General features: G+C 49.3%; 1 protein-coding gene across 3 annotated transcripts in view; it reads left to right on the top strand.

Moving 5' to 3' along the window:
- The first annotated feature begins 1717 nt into the window (after window positions 1-1717).
- UBL7 (ubiquitin like 7) overlaps window positions 1718-14898 on the top strand; it is a 14021-nt gene continuing 840 nt past the window's right edge. Inside the window, exons 1-10 of one of the 3 annotated variants that reach the window (XM_007446674.1) lie at window positions 1718-1793; window positions 3341-3553; window positions 5058-5177; window positions 8634-8716; window positions 9941-10025; window positions 10579-10636; window positions 12325-12458; window positions 12711-12760; window positions 13007-13174; window positions 13750-13872. In XM_007446674.1, the coding sequence (XP_007446736.1) occupies window positions 3370-3553; window positions 5058-5177; window positions 8634-8716; window positions 9941-10025; window positions 10579-10636; window positions 12325-12458; window positions 12711-12760; window positions 13007-13174; window positions 13750-13872 (1005 nt within the window). In that variant the 5' untranslated portion in view covers window positions 1718-1793; window positions 3341-3369. Of the gene's footprint in view, window positions 1864-3340; window positions 3554-5057; window positions 5178-8633; window positions 8717-9940; window positions 10026-10578; window positions 10637-12324; window positions 12459-12710; window positions 12761-13006; window positions 13175-13749; window positions 13873-14898 lie in introns of all 3 variants that reach the window. The other 2 variants (XM_007446675.1, XM_007446676.1) reach the window with 2 other exon arrangements.

The following is a 14898-nucleotide window of genomic DNA, read 5'->3' as shown; positions in this document are numbered from 1 at the left end:
ACTCATTTAATAATTTATCATTACAATGTACAATTCAGAACTCAGAGAGGCGTACCTCCTTTCCTGGGGGCAACAAGCTACAGCAAGACAGTCACATTTGGTAGATGAATTCTTTATTCAACACATATTTATTGCTGACCTACTATGTGCCAGGTCCTGGTCCACTGCTGAAGATAAAGTGGAGGGTAAGATAGTCATTGCTTATTCTCCTATGGAGCTTATAATGAAATGAATCAAAACAAGAAACTCATAAGCACCTAGTATATTCAGTTCTGCTATGAGGAAAACCAGATGAAGACAGGGTCCCTGTCTTCTCCGGCAGGCAGTCAAGGCACAGTACTGAACAAAGTTTAATAAAACACTAAAGTATGTGGTTCAGGTGCAAGTACCTTAGTAGATAAGAGAAGAAGGAGCTTAAAGAGGGCTGGATAGTTAGGAAGGATTTCTGAAAGAAAGGTTATATCTAAAAATGGGTAGGATGGGGGAGAGGCTACTTTGGGGACAACTATGAGGAACCTAGGGTTCAGCAAGAAGACAGTGACAGACTTTCATGAAAATCTCCCGTATTAGAAGAGCAGAGGAGTGACTAGCCTCCAGTGTCAGGCCCTCCGAGACCCTGCAGTTTACCTGCTCTCCTCAGTCAAGCTATCCTGCTCACAGTTGATGCCCCAGGCTGTACATTGGGACGTTGCAGAGTCATCCTTTTACGTTTGTGCACACCGGATCAGCCTTTAGTTGCTAGGACCAACCTCATTATTTTTTTATTCACCTGTGGGTTTTTTTGTTTTTTGCTTTCCTTAGTCCTTGAATTAATTCCTCGAGTAGAGTCCAATCAGAATAGTTGGCTAATCCTAACCTCTGTGCAAACACCATCTATTCTAATCGCGCATCTAACAGTCAGCCCTCTGTACCGGCGGGCTCCGCATCCGAGCATACGGAGGGCCGACTGTACTATGCCATTTTATATAAGGGATTTAAGTATCCGCGGGTTTTGGTATCCACGGGGTGGGGGGCGGGGGTCCTGGGAGAAAGCCCCCGCGGATACCAAGGGACTACTCTAAGAATTCAGCGGAAATTGCCCTCCCCGAATTGATTCCCACCATTGCATGCTGGGGCGTAAGAGGAACCCAGCTTGGTAACTTCTCTCTACGAACCAACTTTTGGAGGAAGTCATCGTTGGGTTCCTGGTATGCCCTCAAAGGTAGGGTCGCCACGAGAAGCCAGAGGCGAGAAGCACAGAAGAGGCTGACTTCACCCGAAGGCAGGCCGTTTTCTGGTGAGGGCTGCAAGGTTGAGGCGTGTCTGAAGAGGCCGCTCGGGAAAGGGCCCTCTGGGAGCGAAGGGTTGAGGCGGGAGGGGATCCGGGGTCCGCGGTGTGGCCAAGAGCCTGGCAGTGGGAGTTCCCACCTGCGGCGCTCTAAGGACCTGTAGTAACCGAAGGACTCTGCATGCGTCCCAGGACAGTGGGGGAATCGCGGGGCTGTAAACCTCACGCCAAGCCCCGCTCTCGTGACCCGCGCCCTGGAACACTGACAGATCTAGACTCCTCCCCGACGAAAGCACGAAGACGCTCTCCCGCCGGAACTTTCAAAGCGCGGAGGAGCCACGCCCCCCCTGGAACCGGAAGCTTTACGACTAGCGCCACTTGCAGGCTGGCTATTTATAAAGGGGCGGGGGCCACAGTAGGAACTGCAACTCCCAGAACGCAGCGCGAGGCTTCCTGTTTCCGGCGAGAGGACCTGAGTGAGTGTTTACACCGGCGGCCCTGCGGCCGGGTTCGTTCCGCGGGACGGGTGAGGGCGCTGGGTCCTGGGTCGCGCGGGCTCGACGTATGTTGACTAGTTAGCTGGTCCAGTGGGAGCGGTGGGGTCGTTACCCAAAAGGTAGTGTCCCTGTCCCAATATAAACTATCAGTGACCTTGGGCCACTGACTTCACCTTTCTGAGTCTCGGTTCCTTTGTCTGTAGTATGTAAAAGAATTCCTGTCTCAGGGAACAGTTGTGAGGATTAAATGAGATATGGTAGATTAAAAGCCCCATTTCCTTCCCTGCCATAAACCTGGAGATGGACGGTTTGAGAATGCCTTAGGGTCTGCTAGGCAGCCTCTGAAGCCTTTTCTTTCCTCTTACAAAGAAGCCACTTTGGAAGCAATAATGATTATAGCAAGGGCTTATCTTGCCTTACAAGGTTCTTCCCTCAGGTTTTTGATTCATTTTCTGGGCACCCATAAGTACTGGGCATTGGGACAGTAGCGACCAAAAGTTCTGGTCTTTGCTTTCAAGAGCCTCTAAGAATGGGATGCGGGGGAGATTGAGAAGTAAATAGATATTTGTAACCCTTTGCCATGAGGGAATATGACAACAATAGAGGGAAGAGAGAGGGGACAGGAGAGGTTGTATTTGGGTTGGTCTTGATGGGCGTTTGCTTAGAGATGGAAGAGAGAAGAGGAGTTACATGCAGGGTTAGCAGATGAGCGGAGGTATAAAGTGGGGGAGAGCTTTGTTTTGAATCCAGGCTTGGGGAGGGTGGGGCAGCCCAGAGCTCTTGAAGAGGAAGGCTGGCAGAGAGAACAGTTGTGAATGTTTTTTAAAGCCAGGCTGTGCCGTATAGACTTATTTATAGAGGTGGTCTGGAGTCATTGGAGGGATTCTAAGCAGAGGAGTAACTTGATCAGATCTGTGTTTTAAAATGATGGCTTGGGGGCTTCCCTGGTGGCGCAGTGGTTGAGAGTCCGCCTGCCGATGCAGGGGACGCGGGGTCGTGCCCCGGCCCGGGAGGATCCCACATGCCGCGGAGCAGCTGGGCCCGTGAGCCATGGCCGCTGAGCCTGCGCGTCCGAAGCCTGTGCTCCGCAACGGGAGAGGCCACAACAGTGAGAGGCCCGCGTACCGAAAAAAAAAATAAATAAAAAATAAATAATAAAATGATGGCTTGGGTGGCAGCATGGATATTTGGTTGAGGGAGAGGCCAGAGGCAGGGAGCTTGTTGTAAATCTGTGTGGTAGTTAAAGCAAGAGTTGATGAAGAAACACGGAGTGTACATAAGGGAGAGTGTTGGATGATCTCATTTGAACCTCACAACATTCGTATTAGCTGGCATGACATTTTTATGTCCACTTTAAAGCTGAAGAAACTGAGGCTTAGAGAGCTGAAGTCCCTTGCTGTCTGTCATAGGATGAGTGAAGAGAGGACCCCAGGTTCTAGTTCTGGCCTCCTGATGTTGCATCTTGCGCTTTTCCAAGTGTCACCCTGAATTACCTCTCATTCAGCCCCCTGGTGGGGTGGGGGCGGTGTAGGGTGGTGGTCTGTCCTTTAACCACTAAGGCTTTGTTCCTTTACAGGGAGAAAGAGAGAGCGCGAAAGAGAGAGGATGTCTCTCTCAGATTGGCACCTGGCGGTGAAGCTGGCTGACCAGCCACTTGCCCCCAAATCTATTCTTCGGTTGCCAGAGACAGAGCTCGGAGAATACTCACTGGGAGGCTATAGTATTTCATTTCTGAAGCAGCTCATTGCTGGCAAACTCCAGGAGTCTGTTCCAGACCCCGAACTGATCGGTGAGTCTCTGTGGACTAGGGATGGGCTGCTGCTCTGATCTCTTTTGGGGGAGAATAATTCTGGAATTAAAGGGTAAATTAAGAGTTTGGGATTTGTCTCCTAATGTTAACACTCCAGGGAGGTGATTGTTGTTGGGTGAATAGAAACACAAATCATAATGGAAGTGATTGTTGTTGGGTGAATAGAAACACAAATCATAATGAAACTATTGTTGCCATTTTAGTCCTTCGTTATACTGAGCTACTTTATCACAACATTCCTTAACTATGACATTGTTGAATTCTTTCTCTGATAGAGCAAGAGTTTGGGGTAGGGAGGCTTCCCTGGTGGTCCAATGGGTAAGACTCCGTGCTCCCAATGCAGGGGGCCTGGGTTCAATCCCTGGTCAGGGAACTAGATCCTGCATGCGTGCTGCAACTGAGAATTCGCATGCCCCAACTAAGAAGCCTGCGTGATGCAACTAAGACCCGGCACAGCCAAAAAAAAAAAAAAAAAAAAAAATTTAGGTTAGGAAGGAGGAGCTGGCTAGGGAAAGCCCCTCAGTATATGGCATTTGAGCTGGGTATTAAGGGGTGGTTAGAAGGATTTTTGGTTGGCTGGTTGGTTAGAGGGAAGGCAGTGAAAAAGGACAGATGGCAAGGGCATTCTAAATGGAGGAGGAAGGAGTTTAAATATAATTTCTTCCTTCCTTCCTTCCTTCCTTGCTTCCTTCTTCCCTCCCTCCCTCCCTCTCTCCTTTCCTTCCCCTCCCTGCGTGGCTTGCGGAATCTTAGTTCCCCCACCAGGGATTGAACCCAGGCCCCGGCAGTGAAAATGAATATAATTAAATTATATTATAAACGCAATGTCATATAAACTGGCAAAATGGTATAAGCTGTCAAAAAGTGTGTTTTCAGTCATAAAAATATGGGGTTCATCCTTTTTTATTGTTGCATTTTCCCATTCATTTAAATTGAGCAGTCTCCATGATGTTAAGCTCTAGAGTTTTCCTGCATAGATTCTGTGTTTTTATCAGTTTGCGCTCACTAACAGTTGTTATTAAAATGTATTTATTGGGCTTCCCTGGTGGCGCAGTGGTTAAGAATCCGCCTGCCAGTGCAGGGGACACGGGTTTGAGCTCTGGTCCGGGAAGATCCCACATGCCACGGAGCAACTAAGCTTGTGTGCCACAACTACTGAGTCCACATGCCACAGCAACTGAAGCCCGCGCGCCTAGAGCCCATGCTCCGCAACAAGAGAAGCCACCGCAATGAGAAGCCTGCGCACCGCAACGAAGAGTAGCCCCCGCTCACCACAATTAGAGAGAGCCTGCTTGCAGCGACGAAGACCCAACACAGCCAAATAAAAAAAATTAAAAATGTATTTATTAAGTAAGAGTACTTTTAAAAGCGTATATCATTCTCTAGCTATCTGTCCAATCAAGATAAGGTTCTTAGGGGACAAAAATCATTTAAATTGTTTTGAGGAGCAAAATATAAATGAACAGTTCTTTTTTTTTTTTAGATCTGATCTACTGTGGCCGGAAGCTAAAAGATGATCAGACCCTTGACTTCTATGGCATTCAGCCTGGGTCCACAGTCCATGTTCTGCGCAAGTCCTGGCCTGAGCCCGATCAGAAACCGGGTGAGAGAGTGCTGTCTGTTAGGCAGGGCTTCTGTAATATCTACAAGTGAAGGAGGGTCTGTGTGTGTTCTTGAGGCAAGGGCCTGGAAGGGGGGTCTGTGTGTGTTCTTGAGGCAAGGGCCTGGGTGGAACAAAGGGGTGATTTACTGAGATGATAATAGAGGGTATCTTTATTACTTATTGGATTAGATCACATTGATTAACAGAGTACAATTTTGATCTTGCTGCCAGTGCCACTAACAGAAAGGGATTTGTTTCTCTACTTTTAAGTTCATTACCCACTGTTTTAATGGGGTGGGGAGAATGTGTCTATTTAAATTCCTCCCTAAGGGAGTGAACTTTGTATTTTTGTTATTGTTGTTGTTGTTCTCATTAGAAAAAAGCTGGGAACTCTCTGCTTTCCTCTAAATGCTGTAGTGTGCTCTCATGTTAGCAAATCTTCGCACAAACTGTTGCAGGTGGTGATTTGTTCAGTCACCTCACTCCTGCTATACTGATAATTTATTTTCCTGAAGTTTGAAAATATTTGAGTGGTATGAAAGTAGCTCTTGGAGAAAACATACAAAGCCTCTAATGCTTTTTTGACTTATTAATAAAAGGTGCTGCTTGGAATTTAAATTTTGCATCTGTGTTTTAAAAGGCTCCCCAAAGATAAAGCTAAGCTGTATAAGAGATTAGCTTTGTTAAAAACGGGCAGTTTGACATATTTTAATAATGTTCACGATTGCTTTGACTTGTTATCAGCTTGAAATTTTTCCTCTTTTCAATTCTAAACATAAAGGACAAAAAGATCTTCTTTTGTACCCTGATGGGAAGTGAGAAAGAGAAAGGCAGTCTCTGACATCTGGGGGCTGGCCTGGCCTTCAGCTAGGCCTTGAAACATGAACAATTTCACAGGTCACCAACATCTACAAGGCCACTCACTCTGGGACTGTAATGGATCAAGACAAAAACAAGATTCTTCTCATTTCTGAACAGAGACAAAAACATGAACATTGTCCAAACCATAAAAATGACCAAATATCCCTCTATGCTGGCTATTATGAGTGACTGCTGCTTCTTTACCAATTACAGCTTTCATCTTGCGCTAGTTTTCCTTCCTTCTAGATAAGAATTATTAAGATACGTGATCATAAAATCACCCCCACTTCCTGACAGCCTCTAATCCAGAGCAAAATCCTGCTTCCTTAAACTTCACCCGCCAAGTCACCCAACCAAAGCCCAAATCCTGTAAGTTCTTTCTGACTCCCTCTTATTGAGATGCCCCATGGTTCTCGTGGTGGCACTCTCTCTGTAAGAGCAGTAAACGCAACTTGCTCAACTGTAGGTGTACCCCTCTGATCTTTGGCTGGAGGGGATTGACAGAAGGAAAGTAGCATTTGTTGCTTCTTCCAGCCAGATTGTTTCTCTTTGATATCTCATTTAGTCATTACAGTGGCTCAGGAGGGTAGGGTAACAGCATTAGCATTTTATAGACAAGAAAAATAGGGTTAGAAAGGTATTTATTCAAGGTCACCTGCTTAGAAAATGAATGTAAGAGCTGGGATGTGAATCCAGGTTTTCCTGGCTCAAGAGCCCATGTTCTTTCCACTGAGCTGGCTGCCTCTCACTTCCAAAGGGTGAAACTAGCTCAGAGATGTTAAAGAGACAAGCGTAACTCTTAGCTGATTGTGGGCTTAAGATTTTGAGTCCTTTTCATCCCTCCTTCTGCCTGGAGATTTATTTTTGAAACAAACGGACTTTTTATTGGGAGGTGAAAATAAACTTTTAGATTTGAAAATAAACTTTTGTGACAGCATTTTAAGTATTTTATCCTTGAGTGTTCTTCCAAAAGGAAGCACATTTCTTTTATCTCCCACCAGATTAGATCCTGTAGGAGGAAAAGGTGTCAGTTTCTTTCTTCCCACCTGGACCCTTTTGGTGGTTCTCCGCAGAGGGTTACAAATCCCTTTAGGATCTCACTTAGGCCTGCTGTTTGAGCAGGGGTGTGTACCCCGGGCTCCAGCCACCAAGAATGACTTACTGTTCCTTCGAAGCACCTCTTATATTCTTCCATGCCTTTGCACTCATTCTTACTTAGGCCTGGAATACCTTCTCTTCCCAGTAAACATCTGCTTTACCTTAAATATCCCTCTCAAACATTCCCTTCTGGGAGGCAGCTCTGTGTGGGCCTCCCTCTCAGTAATGGCTGTCTGCCTCCATGTTCCTAATGCCCTCGCTGTGGTCCATGCCTCTGTTGAAGTCCTCAGCGTGGTATTTTGTAATTGTGTGTGTGTGTTTAATCCAGTCTCATTTCTCCTACTGTTAAGTTCCTTGATGGCAGGGACTCTCACTTTTTCTATTCCTGTGTCTTGCACAAAACAAGATTTACTCCAAAACCATGGAGTAAATGCTTAGCACAGGTTTGTTGAATGAATAAATTAGGTAATTTACTTGAGGTGAATATTTTTCAAAAGAGACAACCCTCCTGATTAGAGCTATAGGTAAGGATGTGGTTGCCACACTGAACCCTAGGGGTGCTGTTCACCTTGCTCTGGGAATGGTGCGTCTGGAGTTGGGCAGTACACAGTCCATATAATCACAAGTAGCCGTTTTGGGTGAGGGTCACCACACTTTTAAAAGTGTGACCCAGGGTGGACTTCCTGCCTACTTCCCCTTCTTTTACCCAAATTTCTTTACCTGTGAGATGGGCTGATGTCCTAAATAGTAAAGTGACCAAGTAAAACTAAGACAACTGCTAAACTTTCCCATATATATGAGTCATTGTGTCCAAAGATCAAAAAGGAGCTTTGAGTCCCAGTGACATGCTTGTTTTTAGACATGTGATGAGTTTGTTAAGAACCCTAGAAGTACAGTGTTTTCTTGGTCGTTGTTGTATTTGGTTTTTTTTTAATCAAAATAATATTACAGAGGCCTGAAAGAAGATATCCAAAAGAAAAGAGTTACCCCTGATCCTGTCACCCTAGCTTGTTCCCTTCCAGCCTTGGCCCACGTGCACACTGACACACATCACAAAGTTTTACTAGAGAATGCACATACAACTATGTTCTATTTCTTTCTCTTAACATATTGTGTCAGCATAGCTCCATATTGTTCAGATGGCTTGCAGCACTTATTTTAAATCATTGCACAAAAGTCTGCTGAGTTCCTTATACCCTCCTCCTTTCCAAATGTGAAAAGCCTAGAACTCCTGCAGTGGGATTTGATCAGAACAGTCTCTTTCATGTGGTAAGATTCCCCTCTGCTGGAACTTGAATTTGTTTATCTACTGAAGATGCTTAAAAGAGAGTGCAGTTTACACATCTATGGCATAAATGTTTTTTTCTGATTGGGTGCCCATTTCTAGGGGGGTGATGAGGGAAGGGAGCCTGCATCTGGGCACTTGCTGAAGTGATGTTGTGCGTCTGCAGCAGGGGCAGGGCTGGGTTGTAGGGTAACTGAGTGTCTTGTCCCCAGAACCTGTGGACAAAGTGGCTGCCCTGCGGGAGTTCCGGGTGCTGCACACTGCCCTGCACAGCAGCTCCTCCTACAGGGAGGCGGTGAGTATGTGCTGAGCCCCCTGTGAGATGCTTGCCAGGCCTGCTGGAGAGGGGTTGAAGTGGTGTAGAGAGGCAGCTGGAAGCCGGTTGCCAAGGCTCCCAAGAGTTCCTTGGGGAGTTTTTGCCATGTCTGTGGGTCTCAGTAGAGCCCTATCTTCCCCCAAAGAGGCTCTCAGCTAGGCGTTGTTGATTCCCTCTAATGATAATGATACAACCTCTCCTGACATTGGCCTCATGGAATGAATATGGTTACAGCAAAGGATGCATATACTGTTTCTGCTGGGCCTCATTCTTTGACTTTGGCTGAACTGCCTGCCCCCAACTCCTTACCAGGATTTCCTCACTGGGAAAATGCACTGATGTCTTTCTTTTTTTTTTTTTTTTGTGGTACGCGGGCCTCTCACTGCTGTGGCCTCTCCCATTGCGGAGCACAGGCTCCGGATGCGCAGGCCCAGCGGCCATGGCTCACGGGCCCAGCCGCTCCGCGGCACGCGGGACCCTCCCGGACCGGGGCACGAACCCATGTCCCCTGCATCGGCAGGCGGACCCTCAACCACTGCGCCACCAGGGAAGCCCACACTGATGTCTTTCTATAGGAGAGTTGATAATCAAGATTAATACAGCTGCAGGGCTTCCCTGGTGGTGCAGTGGTTGAGAGTCCGCCTGCTGATGCAGGGGACATGGGTTCGCGCCCCGGTCCGGGAAGATCCCACATGCCACGGAGCGGCTAGGCCCGTGAGCCATGGCCGCTGAGCCTGCGCATCCGGAGCCTGTGCTCTGCCATGGGAGAGGCCACAACAGTGAGAGGCCTGCGTAACGCAAAAAAAAAAAAAAAAGATTAATACAGCTGCATACTTCCCAATATATATAAATGTGAAATGTTAATTGTGTGGAGATTGAAAAGGACTTTTGGGATCTAGAGAAACCTTTGTTATTGGGCTTTTAGTGGGAGCTTTTATTTTGGAAGCACTAGAACTGTAAATGGGGGAAAAGACCAGAGACTGAAGGTTTATTGTGCACTTGCTTTTATATTGTTTGTTTCCCCTCCAGTAAGCCATGATCTCAGAGAAAAAAGAGGTTCATCTGTTTCCTGGGGCTACTGTCCCATTGCGGTGGTGTATGTGCAAAAGCACTTAGAGGGAGAAAGTACCTCAGCAGAGTGTGGGTATTTGCTGAGTGCATTGAGCTAGTTGGAGTGCTCAGCCCTCCCCACTTCTGTTGCAGGTCTTTAAGATGCTCAGCAATAAGGAATCTCTGGATCAGATCATTGTGGCCACCCCAGGCCTCAGCAGTGACCCCATTGCTCTTGGTAAGTGCAAGGCTGAGCTTAAGGAAATAGGAGCTGTTGGAGAAGGAGAAACCAGGAGGAGGCAATGACCTTAAAGAACCTTGGACCATCTTGTGAAGAATCACTGGTCTTGTGGCTGGAGGGGGAATAATCCAGATGTATTCCATACACTCAACCCTCCAAGAGTTGTCAGTCCCACAGCGAAAATATGGCCTGACTAACATCAGAAATGAGACTATGAGGAAGCCATGTGAGGGCAGCTGTTAGCCCAGCCACAGCCATCAGGGAGGACTTCCTGCACACCTTGATGGATAAGGGAAGAACCCAGAGATAAGGGGAAAAGAGGCTGGTGTAGTGGTACACAGCATGTAACCTAAGTGCGGGGGGCAAGTAGGGAACAAGATGGAGAGCACGTGGTTGTGCTGCTGGGGCTTTTGTTTCCCCCTCTTCTCATGAGGGCTGCTTTGTAGTCTTGTGTCCCTGTTAAGCCGGTTGCTCTGAGGCCTGAAGTCTCTTCTCCCCACTGGATCTGGCTAAATTTCCAGTCTCTGAGGTGAGCCCTGTTCTCCTTCAGGGGTTCTCCAGGACAAGGACCTCTTCTCTGTCTTTGCTGATCCCAACATGCTTGATACGTAAGTATACCCATCTTATTAAGGGGACCCTATCTCTCCCATGGTCGGGCCAGAAACCTAATCGTCGCCCTGGATTCTGCTCTTGCAGCCCGTCCCCCAAATCTGTCTTCTAAATGTGTCAGGAGGTGAGAAGGAGCAAGGGCTATGGGGGGAATAACAAGCCCAAGGGCAGGGGCATGCAGAGATGTTGGGATGAAGCAGGGTTCTGAGGGAGGTGGCTTTGCAGGCCATGCTCACTTTAGATCTCATTCAGTAGATATTAGGGAGCCTTTGAAGAATTTTAAGCTGGGAAAGAAACAGGTGCATACATCCCAAAATTTTAGAGCTGGAAGGGATAGTAGAGGTTGTGTCCCCTTATTTGCAAGTGAAGAAAATAGCCAAAGCCTGAAAGAGAAGGGACCTGTCAAAGATTGCCCAGGGAAGCAGTGGTGGAGTCCAGACCAGAAACTGACCCCTGAGCCTCCTGGGCTGTGCATGTCCCATCATGCATTGCCAGGGGGAAGGTGAAGCATCTGCAGGGGGGCCAGAGGGTGAAGGCCTTGCTGTTCCTGGGGACAGAGCAGCAGGAGCACAAGCCGACTGGAGGGAGGTGCTGAAGACTGGGAAATTGAAGGGCAGGCGTGGGTGACTTGATTGTTGTTAGGGGCACCCAGAATTCCTGTCATGGCCAAGGGTGCTCTTTCCTTCTTAGTCACACTTGGCTTTCTTCCTGCCCCATCTCAGGTTAGTGCCTGCTCACCCGGCTCTGGTCAATGCCATTGTCTTGGTTCTGCACTCGGTGGCAGGCAGCACCCCGCTGCCGGGGGCCGACTCCTCTTCCCGGGGCATGCCCTCCAGCTCGTACCGGGATATGCCACTGGATCTGGCTAAATTTCCAGTCTCTGAGGTGAGCCCTGTTCTCCTTCAGGGGTTCTCCAGGACAAGGACCTCTTCTCTGTCTTTGCTGATCCCAACATGCTTGATACGTAAGTATACCCATCTTATTAAGGGGACCCTATCTCTCCCATGGTCGGGCCAGAAACCTAATCGTCGCCCTGGATTCTGCTCTTGCAGCCCGTCCCCCAAATCTGTCTTCTAAATGTGTCAGGAGGTGAGAAGGAGCAAGGGCTATGGGGGGAATAACAAGCCCAAGGGCAGGGGCATGCAGAGATGTTGGGATGAAGCAGGGTTCTGAGGGAGGTGGCTTTGCAGGCCATGCTCACTTTAGATCTCATTCAGTAGATATTAGGGAGCCTTTGAAGAATTTTAAGCTGGGAAAGAAACAGGTGCATACATCCCAAAATTTTAGAGCTGGAAGGGATAGTAGAGGTTGTGTCCCCTTATTTGCAAGTGAAGAAAATAGCCAAAGCCTGAAAGAGAAGGGACCTGTCAAAGATTGCCCAGGGAAGCAGTGGTGGAGTCCAGACCAGAAACTGACCCCTGAGCCTCCTGGGCTGTGCATGTCCCATCATGCATTGCCAGGGGGAAGGTGAAGCATCTGCAGGGGGGCCAGAGGGTGAAGGCCTTGCTGTTCCTGGGGACAGAGCAGCAGGAGCACAAGCCGACTGGAGGGAGGTGCTGAAGACTGGGAAATTGAAGGGCAGGCGTGGGTGACTTGATTGTTGTTAGGGGCACCCAGAATTCCTGTCATGGCCAAGGGTGCTCTTTCCTTCTTAGTCACACTTGGCTTTCTTCCTGCCCCATCTCAGGTTAGTGCCTGCTCACCCGGCTCTGGTCAATGCCATTGTCTTGGTTCTGCACTCGGTGGCAGGCAGCACCCCGCTGCCGGGGGCCGACTCCTCTTCCCGGGGCATGCCCTCCAGCTCGTACCGGGATATGCCAGGTGAGCCACAGGACAGTGGAACGCAGGGCCCCTCGGGAGCGGGCAGTGGTCCAGGGGTTTGCTTTACTCAGCAGCTATGTATAGTGCTGGCAGAGGGCGTTCCTTGGGAACTCTCAATTTGAGTCAAGGAGTGCATCTGTCCTGTAATTTTCCAAGGGGAGAGATGAAAATATGAATTTGGAGAGTAACTAGAGCTGAGATTCTGGAGCTGCGCCTCTGTCTTCCTCCTGAAATCTGTTCTCCCTCCTCCAGGTGGCTTCCTGTTTGAAGGGCTCTCTGATGATGAGGATGACTTTCACCCAGTAAGTGGCCTGGCTGCCTGCCATTTGGGGGAGTTGGTGCTGGGGATGCACCCCTCCCTGGGACCTGGCACGCCCCAGCTGGGAGGTGATCGGAGGCCCTTTGGTGACCCAGCTATGTCATACTGTTGCTGTCTGAACCTGGCAGCTTGCGGAGGTTCCCCGAGAACTGTTCCTGGAACGGGGGTGGGCTTCATCTGAGAACGTCACAGGGCTGCTTCCCTGATTCTTGGTGCCTCTCTCGTTCAGAGTGCCAGGTCCACGCCCTCGAGCAGCACATCCAGCTCCCGCCCAGCTTCCCTGGGGTACAGTGGAGCTGCCGGGCCCCGGCCTATCACCCAGAGCGAGCTGGCCACCGCCCTGGCCCTGGCCAGCACTCCGGAGAGCAGCTCTCACACGCCAACTCCTGGTACCCAGGTATGGAGAGAGGGCGGGAAGATCAAGACCAGGCCCCTAAGGGAGAAGGTCCCAGTGGTAGAATGGATTTACCTTTGCTGATCCTGGTGCTGGATCTGCTTTGAGCCGAACTCTACCTGGAGCCCTGGTGGGTTTCCCGCTGCAGCTCAGGCGACCTCCCGTCACCAGCCTTTAGGGCTGAGAAGTCTGGGGTTCATCACGGGCCTGATTAACTCCGGCCAGCACTTTGGAAGAACCTTCCGTCACATAATACACCCTTACTTGTCCCTGAAAGTGGCCAGACATCACAGGCTTAAGCATTCCTGGTGACGGTCACTCCAGCTTCCAAGGCCATCTCTTCCAGTGCTGGGTCCTAGGCTAGGTCGGGGGCTCCATTCCATCTCCCTGGAGCAACAGAACCTTTCCCTCCCACATAGAGAGCTTTTGGGTACCTCTGTGTGGTTGTCTCGTGCAGGCCCCTGCTGGGAGGCAGTCGTGGGGCACCCAGGCCACCCTGGGGTGATGTGACAGCAGTGGGTATGTGCTGGGAGACTGAGGTGTCTCTGAGCGTGGCGCTGACCCTGGTTTGTCTCTAGGCCCATTCCTCAGGGACCTCCCCGGTGTCATCCGGCGTCCAGTCAGGGACGCCCATCACCAATGATCTCTTCAGCCAAGCTCTACAGCATGCGCTGCAGGCCTCCGGGCAGCCCAGCCTTCAGGTCAGTCTTCCCCACTGCTGATGTTCACATGGCTTCTTAGTTACTTTGGACACTGAGCTTTCTTCTGCTCTCTGGAGGCCCTTCCCACTTGGCCTGCTTTGCTCCAGGAACAGCTGGGGCGTGGCAGTGTGACAGGAGAGGATGCTCCCAGCAAGGGCAGTTGTCCCTGTGGCTTCCACTCCCGCACCCAGTGACCACGGCCTGGCTCCGCTGACCACCTGGCTTGAATACTTGTGGCAGTTTTAATTGAAGAGACAACTCATCCATTCTGTGAGCGGTGACTGAGCCTTGAGCGTGTATATACCGGGCCTGGGTCCAGCTCCTGGGGTAGAGACGAGCCAGTGCTCATCCCTGCCATGGAGGGGTGCCAGGCAGTTACTGCAGTGAGGGAGCAACAGGGCGAGAAGCCCAGCCGAGGCTTGAGGTGAGGGCCTAGGTCAGGGAAACCTTTTCTGAGGAAGGGGTGTTTGGACTGACTGTCAAAGAATTAGTTAGAGGTTAGCCAGGCAGGGAAGGGGTGTTTGGTCGAGGGGGCATGTTGTCCAGGCAGAGGCAGCCAACCTTAGAAATGGCCTATGTCAGTCCACCTATGACGACATTCCACCCCTGAGACTAGTTTGAAATCATGGTGTCTGCCACACTCTGGATATTGTTGATGGGGTTAATAATGAAGCTTGGCTTAATGTCTCATCCTATACCTAAATTCTCAGCCAGATTTATCACTCTCAGAAAAGTAATTTTTTTTTTTGTAATTTTGGCTGTGCTGGCACGCGAGCTTTGTTGCCCCGCGGCCTGTGGGATCTTAGTTCCCCGACCAGGAATAGAACTTGTGTCCACTGCATTGGAAGGCAGATTCTTAACCACTGGACCACCAGGGAAGTCCCCTCAGAAAATAATAATCCTTATTTTCTTCCTGGTATCATTATCAGAAAACTCTGGTGAAAGTTAATCAGGCCATGAGTCTTAGCTATATGGTCCTAATGTAGCTATGATTTATCTCACTTTCTTTTTTTTTTTTTTTTTTTT

This window comes from Lipotes vexillifer, unplaced genomic scaffold, assembly GCF_000442215.2.
Source record: "Lipotes vexillifer unplaced genomic scaffold, Lipotes_vexillifer_v1.1 scaffold242, whole genome shotgun sequence".
NCBI classification, from domain to species: Eukaryota; Metazoa; Chordata; class Mammalia; order Artiodactyla; family Lipotidae; genus Lipotes; species Lipotes vexillifer.
The sequence above is the reverse complement of the archived record's forward strand: the minus strand, read 5'-3'. Positions and strand labels throughout refer to the sequence as shown.